The 23,165-nt window shown below is 44.1% G+C and overlaps 1 protein-coding gene across 1 annotated transcript in view; it reads right to left on the reverse strand.

The window, feature by feature from the left end:
• The window catches only part of LOC139051800 (nose resistant to fluoxetine protein 6-like), a 96,682-nt gene that overhangs the window by 38,294 nt on the left and 35,223 nt on the right, over window positions 1-23,165 (reverse strand). The window contains exons 4-9 of the mRNA XM_070528790.1: window positions 21,773-21,857; window positions 17,409-17,500; window positions 15,821-16,000; window positions 10,131-10,224; window positions 5,516-5,602; window positions 3,928-4,093 (exon numbers count right to left, since the gene is read on the reverse strand). Of these exons, the coding sequence (XP_070384891.1) occupies window positions 3,928-4,093; window positions 5,516-5,602; window positions 10,131-10,224; window positions 15,821-16,000; window positions 17,409-17,500; window positions 21,773-21,857 (704 nt within the window). The remainder of the gene's footprint in view (window positions 1-3,927; window positions 4,094-5,515; window positions 5,603-10,130; window positions 10,225-15,820; window positions 16,001-17,408; window positions 17,501-21,772; window positions 21,858-23,165) is intronic.

Below are 23,165 nucleotides of genomic sequence, written 5' to 3' on the forward strand. Positions count from 1 at the left end.
AGAAAACGAAACTATCAAGTTCGCAACTCTGTCACTCAGTAATGAAAACTGAAATCCCAGTTCTGTGAATTTCATCTAATAGTACATATAAAGCGCACAAAATTGATATACACATCAATTTAAAAAAAAAATTATTAACACGGAAATACAGCTTTTGTGGTACCCTTGAACACAACATAATTAATCACCGTCATCATCATCACCCTATTTTTTGTTCCCTGCAGGACGAAGGGCTCTCTCTACGATCTCCAATTACCCCTGTCCAGCGCCAACCGATTCCAATTAGCGCCCGTGAATTTTCTAGCTTCATCGTTCCACCTAGTCTTCTGCCGTCCTCGACTGTGTTTCCCTTCTCTTGGTAGCCGTTCTGTAACCCTAATGGTCTAACACTTAACAAACCTGCGCATTAGATGACCTCACCTGCTCAATATATTTCTCTTAATGTCCATTAGAATATCGGCTATACCCGTTTCCTCTCTGATCCAATTCGCTCTCTTTCTGTCTCTTAACGTTATGCCTGGCATTCTTCGTTGTGTCGCTCTTTGCGCGGCCCTTAACTTGGTCTTAAGCTTCTTTGTCAATCTCCAAGTCTCTCCCCCATATGTCAGCATCCGTAAAATGAACTAATTGTACACCTTCCTTTTCAATGATAATGGTAAGCTTCCAGTCAGGAACTGGCATGTCTGCCGTATGCGATCCAACCCATTTTATTTCATCTATGATTTTTTTTTTCTCCTGATCACGGTTCCCTATGACTAGGCGACAGGTAAACGTACTCCTCCACTGCCTCTAGAGGCTGACTGGTGATCCTGAACTCTTGTTTCCTTGCCTGGCTATTCATCATTATCTGTGTCTTCTGCATATTATTCTTCAACTCCACTCGTACACTCTCTCTGTTAAGGTCCTCAATCATTTGTTGTAACTGATCTGCAGTGTTGCTTAATAGAACAATGTCATCAGCAAACCGAAGGTTGCAGAGATATTCGCCGTCGATCGTTACTCCTAAGCCATCCCAGTTTAACAGCTTGAATACTTCTTCCAATAACGCAGTGAATAACATTCGAGAGATTGTGTCTCCCTGTCTGACCCCTTTCTTTATAGGTATCTTCCTACTTTTCTGAGGTAAGATATGAATTGAGATGTGGAAATTGCTTTCAGTTATATAATAGGTGTCATTTACAGAACCACGATATCTGTTCTTGATGCAGAGCTAATAACTTAACTTCCTGCTTCTATATTTTTCAAACTACTGAACTTTTGAAAACCTTTTTGCCGAATTCAAGCCGTAAATCAACATTCCGTTTCCAACAGTCACTAGAATTTTACTTTCTCTCTCAAATGCAACAACTTTCATTAAAATCGGTCCGGGGGTCATTTCAGAAAAGCGTTTTTGCGTTCTACATGTATTTGAATAGGCCTCGTCGGGGTTTGGCGCAAGCTAAAACTTCCTCTTAAGACGCAAACAGGTAGTGGGCGATATTGTGCAAAGTCCCATACAGGGGTGCGTCATTTATTTACTCAAACTGCTACAAGAGTCAGGGCGACATGGGGTGTCTCAGAACTGTCACAGAGTTTTCAACTTTTGTGCAAAACAAAAATCAATAAAGAAATATTTGTTATACCTGTGTTCCAATGTAATAAATTACTTCATACATCAAACTATCTCTAGCGTGCGAACCAGTTCATAGGTTTCAGTGTATCTAAATAAGATGTGGCGATATGCAAGAAGTTTAAGAACGTCAGCGAGCACATTCCGCTTCACTTTCGCGATTCGGTGCGTTGACCAATAATATTTGGCAAACATACTTCACCGTTTGGTAAAGCCCACGCCAGTACGGTTTGTCGTAAATCTTTTTTGCCAAGTCTGAAAATGACCGCAACGCTGCTGCATCTTCGCAAGGTTCGCAAGGCACAGAGTGAAAATTATAAATTTAAATTATGCAGTTTTATGTGCCGAACCACCATCTGATTATGAGACGCGTTGCAGAGGGAGGCTCCGGACTAATTTCGACCAACTGGTCGAAAGAAAGGTCGGCAAGTAAGCAGGAAAGAGAGTTGATTGAAGCCTACAATATCTATAAACTTGGTCCCGAGAAATGTGAAAGCACACCATTGATGTTCATAACCAAGAGAGACCTTCAATTTCATGATAAGTTTTGCCGTGTTAGATCAGGTGATTACCGTGTATATGATATTGTCACGTGGTAGTGACGTTAAATGACACAGTAGCAGTACTTTGAAAGACAAAACTAGCTTTTATTGGGCGAACCTGCGCCCACAAAAAAGGCTACACTTAAAGCACAACGATAGCGGCGAACACAGTCGGCGATCGTCTAAAATCTGATCAGCGGGTCAAGTGCGTCGGCATTTATACAGAGTCGTCGAATGTTCCAGACTAATCGTTGGGACCCGCGTGCCTTCCAAAAAGTTCTACATCATTCGCGTCAGGCGAATAAATCAGATAACACAAGGTTCAGCGATAACAGACTGCGGATAGAAGCATCGATAACTTTCCAGAAACTTCGGATACATGCAAGCGCGTGCCGCGCTGTGCGATAAGATTTCTTAGGCGGTGAAACCTGGTCGCCCGATAAATATAAATACACGTGTCAATATGCTGTGGCTTGCGCATGTTCAGTCGGACATGGAGGATGTTGCTTTGGAGAATAAAGTTGTTAGTCCTGCCACCTTTATGTCCCTTTGTCTATGTCTGCTTCTGATTTTCCCGCTTCTTCAAGCTTGCTGGGATTCTCCTAATATAAAATTTGAACATGAAGCGTGATTACATATTGCACTGCACAAGAGCACTATAGATCAGTTGTCAGAAATATCTCAAAGTGTGTAGCCCAATTTTCCTCGTGGTTGACTTCATATTTCGCTTGCTCGTGGGGAAATATGCACATTATTAACGATGGCTTAGCTTTAGACGCAGCACACAAGCAGCAGCTGCAGTAAAGTATGAACCACTGAGACTAACAAGTAACGCACCGTTTTGGACATCACAGTACAGATCTCACCTTTTTTCTTCATCAACTCACTCGAAGCAAGCGCCCCTTTTCCTCCCTTTCACCATCGGAAAACTTTGAGCGGGAGGTTCGGAGACCGACGAGCGAAACTTTTTCGATAGGAGCATTTTTTTGTAAAACTTCATGCAACATTCGTAAAACGGTAAGTAATATACAAATTCGTAAAGTTTACGAAAAATTCAGGAGAGTTTGCAGGTATGTTATTAGAGTACCAGACTAGAAAGACTGCAAGCGCTACGTGGTTTTCGTGACTCAATCTGACTGTTGTAGTCCTTCGTGACGAAATCCAGGGTCTGTATTAACAGAAAGGTTCTTATGCAAGAACTATTCGTATGAGCAAACGCCAGCCAATTGCAACGTCGGAGTAAAGGCGCCTGGCCAATACTGAACCGTATTTAAGAACTAAAAGCCAACCAAATGCGGGCCCCGTATATATGTGAAGTTCGTAGATGAAGCATTTCGAAGAAAAGAATAAGTGAGCAATCTAACAAAAACACAGAAGAAACTCAATAAAAGAATGACACAGCATCGAGTCAAGGACTCATTTTTGAAGCAAGCATATACCAGCTAGCTAAAATGTGTACCCTTATTCGCACGATAGCTTTTACCCCCGCACTGTTCGTAAGGGCAGATGGCCACCAAGCTCCTTGATAGATATATCGTTAGCGAAGTTGGTTGGCCAATGGCAAAACGCACTTACGAAACAAAACCTTTCCAAGTTCGCCTACTCATAACTATTGCAAGTGCAGTCTAGAAAACATAAAATGGTCCTAAATTATCCAATAACCAGACTTAGCAGCTGTCTTAGAACTCATTCCGCGCGAGGTTTTAAGAAACAACAACAAAAAAAAAAACGTTTGGTGCACAATGTCGTGTGAATGATGAAATAGTGCCCACTAACCAATTCGTTAGCGTTGGCAAAGTTCCGGATGTGAAGGATCAGCCTCCACCAGTGTCGTTCCAGCTCGCTGTGGAACTTGCTGAACAGCAAGACGGTGTTCGGACCAGTGGCTGCCAGTGGCAGCAGGCAGAAGCACATCAGGACAAAAAACATGGGAACGGTAACCCTGCATGACAGGTGATGCTTAGGACTAGGACAGAAAATGCGGCAATCCACTACCATACTCGGCAAATTTAATGGTGTGTGAGTGGGCGTCTGTTGAGCAAGCCATTGCGAGAGAAAGACTATTGTTCACCTGCATTGCCAAGGAATCACAGCAGCCCTTTTTCCTGATCAGACGCCTACAGGCATGCGGGCTAGTCCAACTCATTACCCAAGAACGCAACAGTAGTATTCTTGTGCGTACTTTCTACCTTATAATGGATGTAGTCTAGGCTATCTGCCCTTGCTATAGGCGCTTATAGAAAGTAATGTATTTTGAATACCGAAACTCCAGAGCCGAATTAAATACGCATATTTGTGAAAAAATCACCTTCAAATATTAAATCAAATATCAGATATCTTATTTCTCATGAAAGTAAAATACAAGGTTTGTCTGGATTCCATACTTTAAAAGAAATTAGACATATTTAGGTTATTTTATGCGTGCAAGTATAACACCAGTCGCAACTAGACGCCTGGTTAAACAAGAAGTCTGTAAATTAGAGACAACTGTTTTCAGCTATACGCTCCACGACAAAGAGAGTAACGAAACAAGAGAGCCACGTCACCAGATTCATTGAGAGGGCACTGTTCATTACAGCGGTGCATATTGTTTTGAAGGAATGCAAATCTGGTTAGGCTGGCTGAATAATAAATTGATTTGTCCAAATACAGACATAAAATTTGTATGTTGCCTTAAAACGAGGCACAACGACCGGAAATTATTGAGCGAGAGGTATCTGCGCCGTGTGTTCGGTCATTACCTAGGGCTTGTGTGCAACAACTGCCACTCTTCTGCAGCGGAATCACTCAGAACAGTCGTCACTTGCACCATCACTCTCTTCTCTGAGACTCAAAACAAGTTTTATTTTCACTTTAACAGGAAGAGAAACGAATATTCGACTATTTCGAGCAGCGAACTCTCAATCGAATATGAATCGATTAGCAAGAGCAATTCGATTCTAATTCAAAATTTTGAATATTCACAAACCCTTACTAAAAAGGCAAGGACTTTTCATGCAGCTGTGAGTGCCCATGTAGGCTTTAGCATGTATTTAATAGAACCGGGTGTCATACGAAGTTACGACCACGCAAAAATAGAACCAGCGTAACGAATAATTTGCAAAATCAAATAGCACGCTGTTATCGACATTACTGTGAACTTTTTTTTCAAGACCACACGAAGTAATTTGCCAGAAGACCCCACTGCCACGATGACGCTTAGTGAGAAAAATAAGCACTTTGTTGTTAAGTGTGATAATGCCTCAAGCCTCTATAATCACGTCCTTCAAAAATTAACTCCTTTACAAAACATAGCCTGAAATGTTTTCGCAGTGTATATGGTGTAGTGTATACGTGGCTGATGCACTGCTTAGAATGCACCTACCTGATAATTCTGCGCAATACAGCTATGGTGCCGACAAGAACAGGGTTTTTCTTCATTTTCAGGATGTTGTAAGCCAGCAGAAATCCACTGAAAGACAGAAAAAAAGAGATAATCAGACAGGTTCACATGGAGGAGAGAGGAACTGAAACAGTTTATTTAGAACTGGCTATTAGGAAATTCTAGCAGCAAATTGAAAGAAGAATATACGTTTTCTTGATTAGCATCCTTGACTGTTTCACGGCTTGTTCCAATCTTTGCCTCACGATTATGCCTCCAGCAGCTAGTAAAGTGACTACCATAAAATCATAAAGCGGACAAAATAACATGGAAATACACATTGTTAGCGTTCGGTCAGGGCGAATGCGTAACCGATTTAGAGACTAAGAACTGACCACACAGGTCACTGCATTGACGCGCAATAAACCTGTATGGGTATATTTGCTTGCATTATACACTGATGTCTAGAGGTGAAGCCTGAAAACGATACGATAGCAAGCCGGACAGGCACGACCTAAACTGTATTTCAAGCGAAACAACATGGTTATATGCAAGATGTTGTAACAAAGGCTAAAAAGTAGCCATCAAAGCAAGTGCTATTGAACAACGCGTCAAATGTCCACACCTTGGAAGGCTAACTTTTTGTAGCTTGTTTCTGAACTATTACCAGCGTGCAGTAATATGTACTGGACACCGCCTAATAACAACATTACTTCTTGTGCATTACGAAAACTCTTCTTTCTCAAAGGGTGCCTGCGGTTGGCGCCAAATAACGTAAAACTTTTAACTTAGATTACATATGTGAGACCTGTCCTTGAGTAGGCTAATGTCGTATGGTTGCCGTGCACTAAAATTTTGTCTAAAATTTATGCATCAAATATTACACAGCCGACTAAAAATAAATGCCTCTGCATGCGTTGCCTTTTCTAAATCCCGCGTACTTCGTCATAATCATGCATATACACTAGACGAGTTCCTTTGTAATAACGATACTTTTCAGTCTTCCTTTTTCCCCCGCGTTGTTCGTGAGGGGAATAACCTAGCTGAATCTGTAACTAACACAGTCTCGCAGTCTAATTTTGTCAAGTTATAAAAAGATGAAATAAGTAGTTAGGAAAGAATAGTTATTATGCATAGATAATCGTCAGAACTCCCATTTTCTGAACTATTGCTAAACAGTTACCCCCTTTGTTTCATTCTTTGCTTTATATCATTGTAATGGTCCTTACGTACATGTAACCAGAAGTGTGCTATTTCTGGGAGTTGCTCTTGTTAATCATATTATTACTGTTGTAAAATTGTCCATTGAACCTGTTTGATGTATTTCCATTTACATGATTCATGTTCTTACCATTCGGCCTATAAAACATGAATTGTATGTATAATCATATGCCCACCTGCTATGGTCTCGATATGAGACTGGGAGTATTGTAAATAAATAAATAAATAAATATAAATCGCATCGTTTTGCTCGATGAAATTTAGTTGGAAATTGGGGACTACTTGTGCGTGTCTGCCCTAGTCGTCACAGCATTCCCTTCTAGCTTTCACTCTCTTCAGAATGTAGCGTACCGACTATTCAGTTTCTAAGCCTGGCTCAGTAACATAAACGTCCTTTGCCGCTTTTCCCTAGTCAGGCTTCCCCGGTCCCGTTCTCTTCTCTTGTGTGTGTCTGCTTATTTGGCGTCTTCATATATTATAATGAACAGCTTCCAACTCGCCCAACAAGAAGTGCTTTTCAGGCTACCTCAGTTTCATTGAGAACTTTACTGGCGTAGAGCGCGACACATGCACAGTGTTGGCTTGTCCGCTTTCAAATACCACCAGTGTTTTGTTTTCAGAAGATCATATCTTCGGAACGAAAGCACCATAAGCACACTATTTCTGTTCAGGTTAACTATGCCAGCGCCAGTGCTACAAATTTTTTTCTCAAAATATTTTTATTCAGATAGCAATTACATGGACACTCCAGGCAAATTTCCACTCCGTCACCATGGGGCTCCCCATATATTTAGCTATATGCATGGTATTTGTGTGCGCGTGCCATACATGCAAGCTAAACTCTATACAATTAAGCCACCAAATTTGTTCAAACTGCGCCTTACGTTCTCGCCAGAATTATTTCTCAGAATTTTGGGAATGGCAGCCCCACTAACATGTGTAATGAAACACTACATTCACAGCGCCTTGCTTCTATGTGAAGTTTTCTCAGGTTTTAAATATGAAAAGTTCAAAACAATACCGGTGTTCAAACCTGAGAGTGATGTAGTTTTATTGGCGTGGTTCTTTACAGGCAGCGTAGTGACGCCTGTGCGATGTCGTTACAGGTCATACACGGTGCGTTCAGGGTGCTTAATGGTGTCAGAACCTTTAGCACACCCGCGTATGTCGCGTTCACATTAGTCGGACCCTCTTGTGCTTACAACACCACCCGATAAGTTCATGCGCAAACGCTATCCCTTGCTATGGCAGTCAGTGGTTTGCAATTCGGTTGAACTGCCAATATTTATTTAGCGGGACGTTGCAGGCTATCGAGAGACATAGCAAGTCGGCTTGAAAATACGTGAAAACCACAGATCACAGAAATTTTACGCTTCGCCAAAAAAATATAAGCTTCACACATGCAGAAAGTATTTTACAATATATTCAAGGTGTGGTACGGGAAGCCTATGACCTACGACACACCCATTTAACGAGTGTGTCGTATGCCTTTTCTAAATCACGCGTTCTTCGTCATAATCATGCATATACACTAGACGAGTTCCTTTGTAATAACGATACTTTTCGGTCTTCCTTTTTCCCCGGTGTTGTTCGCGAGTGGAATAACCTAGATGCATCTGTAACTAACACAGTATCGCAGTCTGATTTTGTTTTGTTGTGGACAACTGAATGGTTTATATGCCAAGACCTTAGACTTGGAAAGTGGTGCTTTTAGTTTCCATGTCAAACAAGCACGTTTGCGCATCGCTTATGCGCAAATGTTTTTGGCATGTTTAATACCAAGGGTGTTTTATAGGCCGAATGGTAAGAACATGAAAACATGTAAATGGAAATACATCAAACAGGTTCAATGCACAATTTTACAACATTAATACTATGATTACCAAGAGCAACTCACAGAGCTGGAAATAAAAACATCACTCGACATTAAAAACTGTTTGTGTAATCACTCATGAATAGATTGTCAGATGTACAGGGCATTATATTCAGAAACAAATGCAATTTTTGAACAATATTGTGTACGTAGAGCACGAGAGCTAGTTCTGTGCATGCTTATGCCGGGAAGAGAAGGAGTAGAATGCTTATATGTAGTCGTGCACATTATTTCAGATATTTCTGTACGGTGCGTACAAAAGCGTCAGTCTCGCGATTCTTCGTTTATCCTGAAGCGTAAGAATGTTATTTTCACGCCCATAAGACTTGTTGGTGAATCCATGGGCTTATAAGATAGAACGGACTGCATTCCTTTGAATCATTTCCAACTTACATACATTATTTGCGCCAATAAAGCATCCCGCGTAATACAAGCATACTTCAACTTCGAGAGGCTGAATGGTTTATTTGCCAAGAGCTTAGACTCGGAAAGTGGTACTTTTAGTTTCCATGTCAAACAAGCAAGTTTGCGCATCGCTCATATGCAAATGTTTTCGGCATGTTTAATACCAAGGACTTAGAATCATATACTTCCTTAATTGACCCGTCACTTACATTGTAAGAATACACGAAATACGTGATTTAGTACCTGACCCGTAAGAGCGCAGTTTTGTTGGAATTTATTGTCATGGACCACTTCGTGCACTGCTCGACGATGCAAGTTAACATGTATTCACAGTGATTTGATCGGTGTGACAAGTTATTATTTTTTGTGTAAAGAATACAATTGTTGGCAAAGAAATTAGTATCAACATCTAGAAGACGTGCATTTGCTGTATAACAACGGTTTATATGTATTAAGGAAAGAATGGGACTATGGGCACTACCCTGAGGAAAGCCAGATGTTGCAGGCCAGGATTGTGATTTGGAACTTCCATAAGCTGGGTATTGTTCTACAAGTAAGATTTAACCCAGTGTATGTCCGATGTTGAAATCCCAATGTATCATACTTTGGTTGTTAGCTTATTGTGGAAGGCACAGTCAAACACTTTTCTAAAATGAAGTAAAATAAGGACAAGCTGACTTGAAGCATCTACAGCAAGTGTGATATCATGAATTAGTGTTACAAGCTGTGTGTCAGTAGAGAATCCCTTATGGAAACCGTGCTGACAATAAAAACGTTATTGGTTTCAAGGGAATTAATGACAAAAAGTGGAATGTTACGCTACATGCAGTTAAACGAAATATAGGTTAATGAAATGGAGTGGTATATGTTCTATTGTCTAAACCAACTAGGTTATGAAACTCTGTGTGACTTGAAGCTACGTACATCATGCAAAAGTTCAGCTGATTTAACAAGTCGACCATGGAAGCAGCACTCGTTTACGGAATTCTAAGGCTCTCTAAACAAAGCACAATCTTCTCTTGCTACATACCCCCTGCGTTTTTATATATTTTTTTCACATTCACAAATCATGCAAGCTGGCAGCATACTTCGCTTAGTATAATCTGCATGGGCACCAACCTTAGAAAGAAGAACGTGTCAACGCTCAAAAACGACGTCGAGATGATGCAGAAGATCCAGCTTGAGGTGACATGCAGTACGTTGGCGTACCTAGCTGCAAATGGTTCATTATACCCAGCTCAGTATGCCACATACAACGGCACACACAAAGTAAGTACGCTATAGTATACGCAAAATATTCAGTCTCGTGCAGACACATACAATTTGCATTGATCATCAGCCTATGTAAGGATCCCTGTGCACCATCTTAAAGGGGCCCTGAAACTGTTCGCACATATTTTGTAGACGCGTAGGGCACAGCTAAAGTTAATCATTCGCATCACAATTTGTGCTAAGCGCCTCATACTAAGAGAGCTACTGACGACTACAAGTTAGCGTCCTCCATAGGCATGCATTTTCTCCTCAACTTGTTCACTGAGTGATCAGGGCTAAGCCCCGCCTACACTGGCTCAGCGTCATCATGGCACGTCGTGTCGTCTACATCCGCTTGTATAGAGCGAGCGCACACAGCTATGGTGGCTAGAACGGGGCAGTGTGACGGGCGGGAGCCGGTTGGCTGCACAGAGGTGCGGTGAAAGTTGAAGATGGTGCTACTTGCATCTGGTGTGCAGCTTTCGCAGCTTTCGAAAGGGGTGGCGCACAGCAGCTGCCACGCGCGTCGTATTCACTTTGGGACGCGTTTGAATTTTTAATGTAAAGCATGATGTAAACATCACGAAGTGTTTGCAGCTCATAGATGCATTATTAAGAAGGGCGACACTTCTTTGGAGAGCAGACAATTGAAAGATGCGCTATTTGCAACATCGGAATGCACAGCAGATGTTTAGCCACGCGATTTAAAAGGAAGAATATCGCACTTGAAGCCCACTCTGGTCGAGTTGGTTTTCACTAATAAGCTTGTATCGTGTTGGCGCAAGTGAACGTGGACAGTAAACGCGAACAACCTGAAACGCCGTCTTTCAGCTGTTGTCCTTCCCTCACATGGCGCAAGTGTAGCCAGTCGGCGCGGGGAAAATCGTACATGCAACCAGACAAAGACAACGCTGCGGCTGTGCGCAAGAAACCGGGGAATAGCATCACCATGTCGTTCAGTTCACTATTCGCGTCTGCATGCGCCAGCAACATGCCCTTTAAAAAGCTTTAGCTTTGTAAGAAAGAATTAGGAACATATGTGAGTGTTTTGACGAACCTCAACCTGCACTAAATATTTTCCATAACTGCTTCTGTTGTACAGGTAGACAAGCCGAAACACTTTATTACGTAGTACAGCACTCAACATGCACACATCAGACCGAGCTTTGCAGTAGGCTCTACTTCACTCTCCTTCATTTCAAGTGTTTCTGGCACTCCCTTTGAAGAGCCTTGTCCATGTTCAATGTGAAAAAGTGCAGCCTAGTTAACACCACAAATTGGATCAGTTATGCAGAGAGCTCTTTGCTATGGAGCTCACATCCCATTTGGCAGAGCGTTCTACTGTTCAAGAACTGCAGAAAATCATGCACACTGAAAGCATACAAAGCTTCTCTGTTGAAAAAAGAACAATGTCAATGCATTCCATCAACGCTTTAATGAGAGTGGCTAACTCATGTACAGTCTACGATAGACCTACCCGGTCAAATTTTTGCGTGAACACGCTGTCTGCATTGCATTTATCTGCTTCTCTGGTGACTATATCTCCATTGATCACATGCTCAAAGGTCCTTTCGATGTACTTCAATTCGAAGTGCCGTTCACAAAGGACACACTCTGTTGTCAACTCCTCGTTAGAACGTTGGATCTTTCGCTACCACAATTCATGACGAGCTGAGTCTTTAGCCCGTCTAAAAAGTGAGGCCTTGGCTTCACACGTTCTGTACACGTTTCTGCACCCGGGTATAAAACATGTTCGTGCTTTCAATGCCCTGACAAACGCCGCGTCATCTAATACATAACACATGAACAGCACAATATCACGCACTACGCATCTCAAGATAATAACAATGGCACATGTGCGACGCTTCCCAGCTTGCGCAATCAAGCGCGGTCTACTTGTCTGCACGCTGTGAGGATTGGGAGGTCAATCCCACCGTTCGTAACCAGATGTCAAGATTGGAGTCGGGCATGAATTAGATGGTAGCTGGCCCATGCCGTCGTCTAACTTATCCACGCTGAGGACGTTGTTGAAGGGAAGGACGGCTTCTCATCGAGAACGAGGAATATATGGGTTTGTTTACAGTATCTACATAAGGACGTTGCAGTTCATCAGTCTAGCATGACTGAGAGAGAAAGTACACTCAGCAGCCGCAGAACAGCGCTTTATAAACACTTGGTCCTCCCTCAATCCCAAGGTGAGGGAAGCGTTCGACCAGACATCGTAAACAAGCCGCCTCTCTGCGGGAGGGACACACACACACTTCCGCACAGGTTCACCGCCCCCACAGACGTCAGACGGTCTTCGCAGAGCTCGGGGCTTACGTCAGGATAGGCGCATCATATTCCCTGAGCTGAACCCCGAAGCGCGGCTGCCGGTGCTCCATTGTCTCGCGTCTTGAAAGGCGCGTGGGAAGCGGCCTCCGAAGACGTTCCCTCCGGAACTCCCTTGCTCACGGCCGACCGGGCCGGCGGTGGCGTATCTGCGCCGTGTGTGGCAGAGGCGCGATTAAACTCCCTCAATCATATAAAAGTACCGTCAGGCTTTGATCCAGCCGACAACGCCTGCGATAGGCTGATCGGTGACATGTGACCTTGCTCCGCCCCTTTGCCGCCAGGAAAGTTCCTGCGCGCCGGGCGAAGTGCACGCGTTTCGCCTGTTGTGCTATGCACATCGCTGCGATAATTTCGTTCCGGGAAGGCCGAAATGCCTTGTTGCTGTACGATTGGGTGCCGAAACCGGACGAACGATGGCAAGAAATTATTTTGCATCGCACGCGGCAACCAGAACCTAACCTAACGAAAAGTATGGTTACACAGAATTGCACGGACGGACTTTGAACCGTCGGTAACAGCACGACTACGCGAGGCAAGTAACATACAACGATACAAAGGTACGATAGAAAATATGCACGTGCGTGTTTCGAGCGGTGATGGTATTTCACTCGCGTACATGATTGTTGAGGGCCGAAGTTTGTGAAGATTATTTATTTTAGTTCGCTGTGAGCCCGCTGAATAGATCGGTATGACCTAGGATGCGAAGGACCGAAATGCCTTGTTGCTGTGCGGATGGGTGCCGAGATCAGATGGAGGCCGACAAGGAGTTATTTTTCATCCCGCGCAGCAAAGAAAACCCAACCAGAAGGTAATTCTGGTTGCACAGAAATGGACGGAAAGCCTGAACTGTCGGTAACTGCACGACTATGCGAGGAAAGTAACGTAGAGCGATACGAAGGTGCGAGCGAAAGTATTCACCTGTGTGTGCAACGCGCAAATCGCAAATCCTGGCGCCAATCGGATAGCGGCAGTCCGTTGCGCTGCAGCCACTCCATTCATCTGCTGCCTTGCATAGGGACACGATGTCACAGCTTGACATATTGATAGTCGCTGCGTTTGCATCGCTGCGTTTGCAGCCCACAACGCAAGAAGGTGAATCATGGCGCTCGCGAAAAATCTGAGACCGACCCCGACCGTGGAGCTCTCGTCAACATAGAGCAGGATGTAATACAAGCAGACGACACTTGCTGAGTGTCGGAAGTGCTTAAGTTTAGTGAGAAATTGTTCCCGTGTATTTCCCTTCTGTTACTTTCTTTTTATAGAAACAAGTTAACAATGGAACTATTGCGGACAACATTTGTTCACCATAAAGGTGGAAAAATAATGAATGGCGTGCCCTGGGCAGCCAATGGGATTGCTCGTCCTACAAGCATCATTCGGCCAGTCTACGTCAAATGGTTAGGAAAGCTGAAAATTCAACCGAGCTGTGTGCTGCGATCGGCCGCGATATACATTTTTAAAACCTTATAATAAATTAGACGATTTACGCGGACCACTTAGATGCGTCAGTTAACGATCAGAAGGACGTACTCTAACGACTCAGTAGGTTTGTGCAATATCGACAAAATTGTTTAAGGGTCCCTTTAAACCTTCTCGTGGCAAAGCTATATCTTGTGAGAAAAAAAATCAGCTTAATATTAACGTACCCTCTGCAACATGCGTTCTGGCGCTCTCTAGGTACTAAGCTGGTCCGGCACGTGTGTAACTTAGCTGTAGCTTCACTTTCAGTTCGAACAAGATGAAGCGAGGTGCGGGTCGTAAATTAGCGTGCTAGCCTCACAGCCGACGCAGTGACAATGCCAATATCTAGAATAACTATGAAAAATCATGACGATAAGAACAGATGAAACGGATGTTGGGAGACAGTATTCCACAATGCAACCACATGTCCCTGTCATCAATTGCCGAAAGAACACACCGCATTCGGTGAACCCTGAGGGTCCCGCCTATCGCAAGCCAAGTACGTCCGACCACTCAGAGTCCCTCCGCAGCAATTTCACTGCAAATAAATAAGTTTTCACCACCAACACCCATTTTAATCTAGGCCGACCTCAACTCTAGGAGGACCACTGAACTTAGAAGTGTCATAAATAAAGACTCCGTGAATCGAAGCTGCAAACATAATAAGCAATTCACTAGAAAAAGAACCAGCGTTTTACTGCTGTGTGTGAGCATGTGGACGTAGACGGGCGTCTGAATTTTTTCCAAACGACGCTTCGATCGGTATCGACCGTCCTTGGATTTGCCAGCATGATTACCGTCACTACGTACATTCCTGCCTTTTCATTGAGTATAGAGAAAATTAGCAACGTGTTTTCGTTCGTTTATTTTTTCACCTCATGGTGTGGACCTAAATGTGGTAAGGTGAAAGCCATCTGCCTCGCAGCACAACAGAAAAGTTTGCTCCATTGTTTCCACCATATAGTGGCCGCGAGTTGATGTAATGTGTCAGTTGGTTTTGCCCAAACCACATCCTTGAATCAAAGCAGACTCGAGACTCTCTTACACACTTTTTCTAAATAAAAAGTATCAACCCGCATCGCAGAATATATTGCCACGTGTACTTATATTTACCGGGCGACCACGTTTCGCCGCCTAACAAATCTTATCGCACAGCGCGGGACGCGCCTGTGTGTATCCGAAGTTTCTGGAAAGTTATCGATGCTTCTATCCGCTGTCTGTTGTCGCATAACCTGGTGTTATCTGATTTCATCGCGTGACGCGAATAGTATAGAACTTTGTGGAAGGCACGCGGGTCCCTACGATTAGTCTAGAACATTCGATGACTACTGTATAAAAGCGGACGCGCTGGATCCGCTGATCAGATTTTCGACGATCGCCGACCGTGTTCGCCGCTATCGTTGTGCTATAAGTGTAGCCTCCTTTGTGGGCACAGGTTCGCCCAATAAAAGCTAGTTTTTGCCTTTCACAGTATTTCTACTGTGTTCTTTGACGTCACGACCACGTGACAATATGGCATGCATTCATACAAGCCTGGATAAAAGAATAGCTGGCACGCTCGTTACTCGGTGCCTTCAGGGCCGCATTCCCAAACATTTCTTACCCTTTAATTGCTCGTATTAGCAATTCTAACCAATCTTAATGCTGTACACCTACAACCGAAAAGGTTTGTTAATTAGGCCCCAGCTTATCACAGAAAGTTCAACGAATAGCCTCAATATAGAAATAAGCTCTTCATCAAATCATCCAAGATGCGAACTCACAAATTACTGGGTCGAGAGCCATAGAGGAATGTCCCAGCACGATCCACAGGATACTGAAGAAACGTAGGCCATGCACGAAGCGGTACTTGTACGAGTCCGACTTGCGGTCCCGATTCACAGCAAGCAGGACACGCGTGTTTCTGGGCATCGAGAACGCCGTCAGCAAGATGCGCAGCGTGGCTGGTGTGGATAAAGAACAAGAAATGCAGTTTGTGAGCAATAGTTCCTGCTGTGGATGTAAACAACGTGAAAGAAATTTCAGTCTCAATTTTTTGCGATTTGTGTGTGCTGCTCGGTGTCATCACTCTTCTGACTGAGCTCTTTGACTTCCCGGCAGTAGAAAGGTACAAATTGTCTGTATGAAAATAACTTGACCCGTAATCACACACACAAAAAGAAACATTCTTACGCTGAAACTCTTTGGGACAGCAGGTGCCAGTCAATAGTGATATCGGACTCTAACATCAAATTAAATTTTGGTGTTTTACCTGCCAACACCACGATAAGAATATTAGGGACACCGTACTAGGAAACCCTGAAATAATTTTGACCACCTGGGGTTCTTCAACGTGCACCCAATGCACGGCACACGGTAGTCTTTGCATTTCGTCCACATCGATATGCAGCCGCCGCGGCCCGGATTTGATACCACGACCCCGGACATAGCAGAGCAACGCCAAAGCCACTATGCCACCACAGTGGATATGTCGGACACAATGTAAGCGAAGGCCAGTAGCAAACAGCACGTATACGAAAGAAAATCTTTGTCTTCATTACACATGGTAACTAGGCATTTTATTTGAAGCTAGGGTGTGTCTGTGTGCTGCGGTAGACCATAAGTGCGGTGAGGCTTAACCGAAGCTTGCAGGGCCCGGATAACTATGGCGTTAATGTAACTGCACCTCATCTGCGCATCAGTTTACTTCGTCTGTGTGTGTGTGTCCGCATGCATGTATGAGCATGCGGATTAATGATTAATGAATAACGATTAATGATTGAACTTGAACAACTATATTTTTTTAAAGAGCAGGAACTCGTGAGAAATGTATGAGTCAGAAGCACACTTGTAGATGGACTTTGGAGCAGTGAAATTTAATTCTTTTTTTATGCAGAACGTGTCTCCGTACTAAGCTTTATCTTTTTCTTGTAGTGTCATCTCATATAGCGCGAAGTGCATGGTCAAGTGGCGAACTTCCAGAAACATTTTTCAGCGCACATCTCCTAATTCCTTTCTCTTCCTCGGAATCAGTCTTGATGAAACAAATGCCAGCAGCCGATCCAACACTCTATGCTTTCCTTAACGAGTGCCGCGGCCCTTTACGATATTTCAAACATGTATTTTATTTATATATGATTTTCTTTATTGTACACTGGATATGAACATATAATTCAAGGTTTTTGCATGCCTGATGTTTATATTTTATTATTATTATTATTCTTTTGTTGTTAGACGCTGGAAGAGCAGTCATCTGAAGTGTCAAGCCGCAAATTTATGTCACGATGCAAGCAATAAATTGAAACAAATCGTGCAATAATGTTATCCGTGCTGCAATACGGTGGTCATTTAAACACATCATGCAAAACTCACTTCGTGGTGCCGGCTTCTCTCCTCTCCGGGAGCAACAGACGTCGATGATGGTGCTCACCACTGTGAAGAATATCACAACTCCCAGAAAGCAGCTGCAATATGAATGAATGCGTCAAGCGCTGCACGTAAGGCCACTCACTGTATAGGCCTGTGGGAGCTGGTGAGTGGCGTGAGGAATATACCTTTCGAGCTCTGAGAGTAAGCCGTACACTCTTTCACGGAATAATTATAGCATACAGGAAACTCGGATGCTTCGACGGGTTCCAGCGGGCTAACACACCTGCGTTAGGCAGTATAGAAGATGTCGTTATCACTGAATTTGGAAAGTCCAATGAGCTCACATTGTAGATGTGCTAATTGAACGCGTGTAAAGGACAAGTGTGCTCTACATCGGTATCCCATTTTTCCGACGTGACAAGGACATTGGCTCAAAGCTCGTTATGCGAAATTTTTTTTTGCTTTAGTTAGCACTTTCGTGACCGCGGGAATATCATTAGTTTTTGGGTGGTCAAGGAAATAATTGTTTTTTCCTGCCTCAAAAAATGCTTGATGCTAAAATGTATTGTATCAAATTGTAGAGTAACGCAATTATCTTTCCGCGTGTCTTAATTTCAAACTACACATTAAAACAGTATTAGGAAGTTATTTAGAAAACAGGAAATTGGAACAAGAATGAAAAAGATCGATAGAAACATCCATGCTGCTCTGGGCTAAAGGAAGACAAAAGAATCGAAATCTTGCATGTTTAACACGAGCGCCACATGCAATCATCCTCCATATATTCGCTCCGTACGCACCACATTTCTTTCGATACATGGGAAAACATTGGCCCGAGTGAGCACGATGCCGAGGTCCACTGCCGACCGTCTTATACGCGCAGAAAACGCCACTCTCTGGGCGCTCGCCGGCCGTTAATTCTTTTGTGCGGTACCGGCCGAACGACGCTGCCGCCCTGCAGACAAGAACTGCGGCCTTTAGAACACGCCGGATATACTTACGGCGAATTCGGCATATCGCACCGGTTCGCCCCGGTGTGCTCCGGTGCCATTTGCCGAATTCGCCATTAGACCAATGCGCGGCAGCGATGAAGCGGTACAGGAAGCGAAAATCCCGGCGGGTGCCTGTTGACGTTCCGGGGCGGTCTGACGTCGTACGTACTGAATTCTCACGAATCGAAGTCGTCTTCCAAGTCTGCGCTACTACCATGCTCCGGAAGTTCGAGCCCATTTGCATCGGAATACACCGAAATTCGCCGTTTCCGCGGAACACCGGCGCGCGATGTCGACGCCATCTTGAAAACTACGAGCGCTCGTCACCCCGGCTGCGATGGCGCTTTAATAATCTCCGCGCGGTAGAAAACAGAAACATAAAAACAATACCGATAAAAATAGTTTCGTTTTAACCCATTAGGTACCGCTAGCTATCCAAAAGTGCTCGATGTGTCGCAAAATTCACAACCATCGTTAACATGCTCTCGATAGGAACAGGCGCGGTCACGGAAGTATTCGACGCGAAAATTTACTACTATTGTGTTTGTACTGTCCGTCTATTTGGTAATGTGGCCTAGTAAATTTGAGACAATGTTCCTGTTCAGCGCTATGTTGTGGAAATGTTCGTTGGGATGTGTGTGCAGCTTTGACACACAATGACGCACTCTTTGCAAACGGCCTCCAAATGAAAATAACATCATCGTCATCATTATCGTCACCAGCAGCAGCAGTAGCAGCAGAAATAGTAGCAGCAGCAGCCTGTTTTGTGTTCTCTGCAGGACGAAGGCCACTCCCTGCGTTCTCCAATGACCCCTGTCCTGCGCCAACCGATTCCAACTATGAACTTCGTAATCTATGAAATCTATATAGAGATGCTTATTGTACTCTACAGATTTCTCGATAACCTGAATAATGACATAGGTGTCATCCATTGTAGAGTATCCCTTCCGGAAGCCAGCTTGTTCCCTTGGTTGATTAAGGTTCAGTATTGCCCTGATTCTATTCGAGATTATTTTAGTAAATATTTTATGTAATACTGGGAGTAAGCTAACCGTCCTGTAATATTTCATTTCCTTACCGTCTCCCTTTCTGTGGATTAGTATATTTGCATTATCCCAGTTTTCTGGTACCCTTACAGTCGATAGACACTTCGTATGAAGAGCCGCCAGTTTTCCAAGCATTATGTATCCTCCATCTTTGATTAAATCGACTGCTATTCCATCTTCTCCTACCACTCTTCCTCGTTTCATGTCTTGCAAGGCCCTTCTGACCTCGTCGCTAGTTATAGGTGGAGTTTCTGTATCCTGTTCATTACCGCTTCTAATGGAGTTATCCTGACCTCTCTGGCTATTGTACATGTCAGTATGGAATTCTTCCGCTTCTTTTACTATATAACATCGAGATTGCTGATGATATTCCACTGCTTATCTTTCAGTGCATACATCTTGGTTTGTCCTATGCCAAGTTTATTTCTCACGGATTTCAGACAGCGTCAATTTTTACGGCTTCTTCACACTTTCGCACGTTAGAGCTTCGAATATCACCTATTTTCGCCTTTTTGATCAGTTTTGACAGTTCCGCGAGTTCTATCTTATCTCTTGAGTTGGAGACTTTCATTCTTTGTCGTTTCTTTATTAGGTCGTTTGTTACTTGGGAGAGCTTGCCTACTGGTTGCGCTGGTGCCTCGCCTCCCACTTCCGTTGCTGCCTCTGAAGCCAGCCTAGTTACGGTTTCATTCATTAGCTGTGTGCCATCATCATCTCTCTGTTCTAAGGCAGTTTATTTGTTTGTAAGTAACAGCCAGAATTTATCTTCTTTTACCCTTATTGCCTCTAGGTTGACCTGTTTCTTCTTGACCAATTTTACTCTTTCTCTCTTCAAACTTAGGTGAATCCCAGCCCTCACTAACCTATGATCACTGCACTTTACCCTACCTAAAACTTCTACATCCTGCACTATGCTGGCATCAGCAGAAAGTGTGAAATCAATTTCATTTCTTGTTTCACCATTAGGGCTTTTCCGGGTCCACTTTCTCTTGCTACGCCTCCTGAAACAGTCGTGCTCATTATTTGAAGCTTATTCCTTTCAGCGAATTCTATCATCTCTCCTCAGGCGTTCCTAGAATCGACGCCGTGATGCCTATAGCTTGTTCACCAGCCTGCTTTTCCCTCACTTTTGCACTGAAGTCGCCCATTACTACTGTTTACTGAGTTTGCAGTTTTCTCATCGCTAATTCAACGTCTTCGCAAAACTGATCTACTTTATCATCATCGTGACAGAATGTTGTAGCGTAGGCTTGTGATACCGTTAATCTATACCTCCTATTAGGTTAATTACGACTACAGCTACCCTCTCATTAATGCTGCAGAATTCGTCAATGTTTCCGGCTATGTCCTTAAGGATTAGGAATCCCAGCCCGTATTGCTTCTTATCTATGAGACCTCTATAGCAGAGGAGATGTCCGTTATTCAGCAATGTACAAGCCTCACCAATTCTAATCTCCCTAAGGCGGATAATATCCCAAACAATATCTGACGGTTCCTCAAAGAGTTCTGCTAAGGCAGCCTCACTCGAGAGGGTTCGAGTGTTAAACGTTGCAAGGGTCAGTTCCCATTGGCGGCCTGTCCGGACCCAGAGATTCTCAGCACCCTCTGCTGCGTTACAGGTCTGACCACCGCCTTGGTCAGGTGCTCCGCAGCTGCTGGGGACTGAGGGCCATTGGGTAATTGAGTGAGTATGGCGTCCTTATCAATTAGAGCAATATGGCAGGCCTGTTTCACTATTCTGCTGCATTCGGGTCGTTATATCATCATTGAATGCTGAACGTCGTGCTTCTTCAGCGGCTTGTCCTTACTAAAGAATGACACATATGCCTGGCCTGTGGAAACGATGAATGCACTTTTCACGGATTCAAATGAAATTCAGCAGCTCGTTCAAATTATTGTACCTACATTTCTTTTGTGTATTGAGTACACCTACCATACGTTAAGTAATATGTGTTCATCTGGATTGCTCAATATTCATTTATGATCCGCAAGGAAGCAGCGTTTTCCCAACACGCAACGCGACTTGTAGGCATGGCATGATCAGCGAGGGCCGACCAATGTGTGCAGTGAAGGCGCATGCGCGCTTCAGTGGTTGTACTCGCATAAGTGAAAGCTTGACAACCTGTTAGGAACTCATTCGGCAGATAGACTCGGGAAAAAGCTGCACACTGCAAAGATTGCACTTCTGTTCACTTCAAGAGGCAGTGCAATTTTTGTTTCCGTGTGTGTGGCAGTTTCTCCGTGAGCGGAATTTCTTGCTTACGTTTTGAACTATGACACTTTGATGCACCTATTCAACATCACAACATGAAATTCTGCTGTGACTTACATAAACACCAGCTGGACCTTGGTGACTTCTTTCGGCTCGTTGGTCGTGCAGTCGCTCACAGTAGCCTTGGCTACTCCTTCAGTGACTGCAAGAGTGGACAGGGTTTCGTTAATGCGAAAGCACCAAATGGCCCATTAAGCGAATAAGTCCGTGTCTATTGTCTGGAGCAGTGAAAGGCCGTCTAAATTCCCGTTAGCTGCGTCGCCACATCCCGAGCGAGCCTCGACAGAGCAGACCGCGGGAAAGGAAACACCTGCGGTCGCGATAGCGTGCAGGTGCTGCGTTAGAGAAGAGGGAATCGCCGCGACGCCACGTCACTCTCGCTCTAGCAAGCTTTAATTATTACCGCGTTCCTTGCCGGTGCAAGTTCCCGCTTGCGTTCGAACTAGGACTCGGTAATCGCTATAAAGAAATAAACGTTAAACAAAGTGAAGCAACGTTAGCTGTAGTAAGTGTCGAACGTTGGACCTAACGCACAGAATTGGGGTCTTACGAACTGGGCTACGCTTTTTTTTCTTGTTTATTGCAGTGGTACAATAATCAACCACGAAATGCCGAACACACATGTTGCAGTTGTTTCATATGTGAAAAACATTCCATTCGGGGCACCCAATCAGGTACACGCTTTTACGCTTTTTCTATTTCCATAAATGAAATGAGAGGCTAGCGGAAGTACTCTATAGCGGGACGAGCATCAACATCTGCATGGCGAACAGCCCTGCGTGACGCCCAAATGCTGTGCAAAGTCAATAACACCGCAATATCCTAAGGAAAACCATCTTCGTTGTCAACCGTTAGGTACCTTATTCCCGGTGCATCCAAAGGGAAGTCTTTCATTAAAGGGAAGATGAAACACTTTTTCGAAAAAACATGAGTTCCCTGCGGAGTTCTACAGTTCTTAGACCATTGAACACGAATATCTAGTTTAAAAAGGGCGGAAACAAACGCAAGCGGCTGTTTTTTGCAAGACAACGCGCACTAGCGCCTCTGGGCATCGCGCGAACGCCGCTGTTGCCCGTGATTGGTCGAGATGGCTGTGACGTCATTCACGGGGACCACCGGTCACCACCGCCGTTTCAGAGCGTAGCACGCCGTTCTGGTCTGGCTTCACAGATGAGTTGTAAGCATTGTGGAACGTTCTCGCGGTCTCGGACAGCTTGTATTTTCGCCTTACATGTTCGAACCGACAGCCGATACAGAAAACTATGGCAGCAACGACGATGTTGAGTGTGCCAAAGAGAGAAGTGGTTCTTGTGGGGAAGGAGAAAAGGCTAGCGCTATTTTCTGCAACCCATGCGGGAGCACGGCTCAGCACCAGCAGGGTGGAGGGGATGGGGTTAAAAGAGAGAGAGGGTAGGAGGCAGAAAGGTAGAGGGTCGTAGCGATGGAAGCG

This window comes from Dermacentor albipictus, unplaced genomic scaffold, assembly GCF_038994185.2.
Source record: "Dermacentor albipictus isolate Rhodes 1998 colony unplaced genomic scaffold, USDA_Dalb.pri_finalv2 scaffold_14, whole genome shotgun sequence".
Classification (NCBI taxonomy): domain Eukaryota; kingdom Metazoa; phylum Arthropoda; class Arachnida; order Ixodida; family Ixodidae; genus Dermacentor; species Dermacentor albipictus.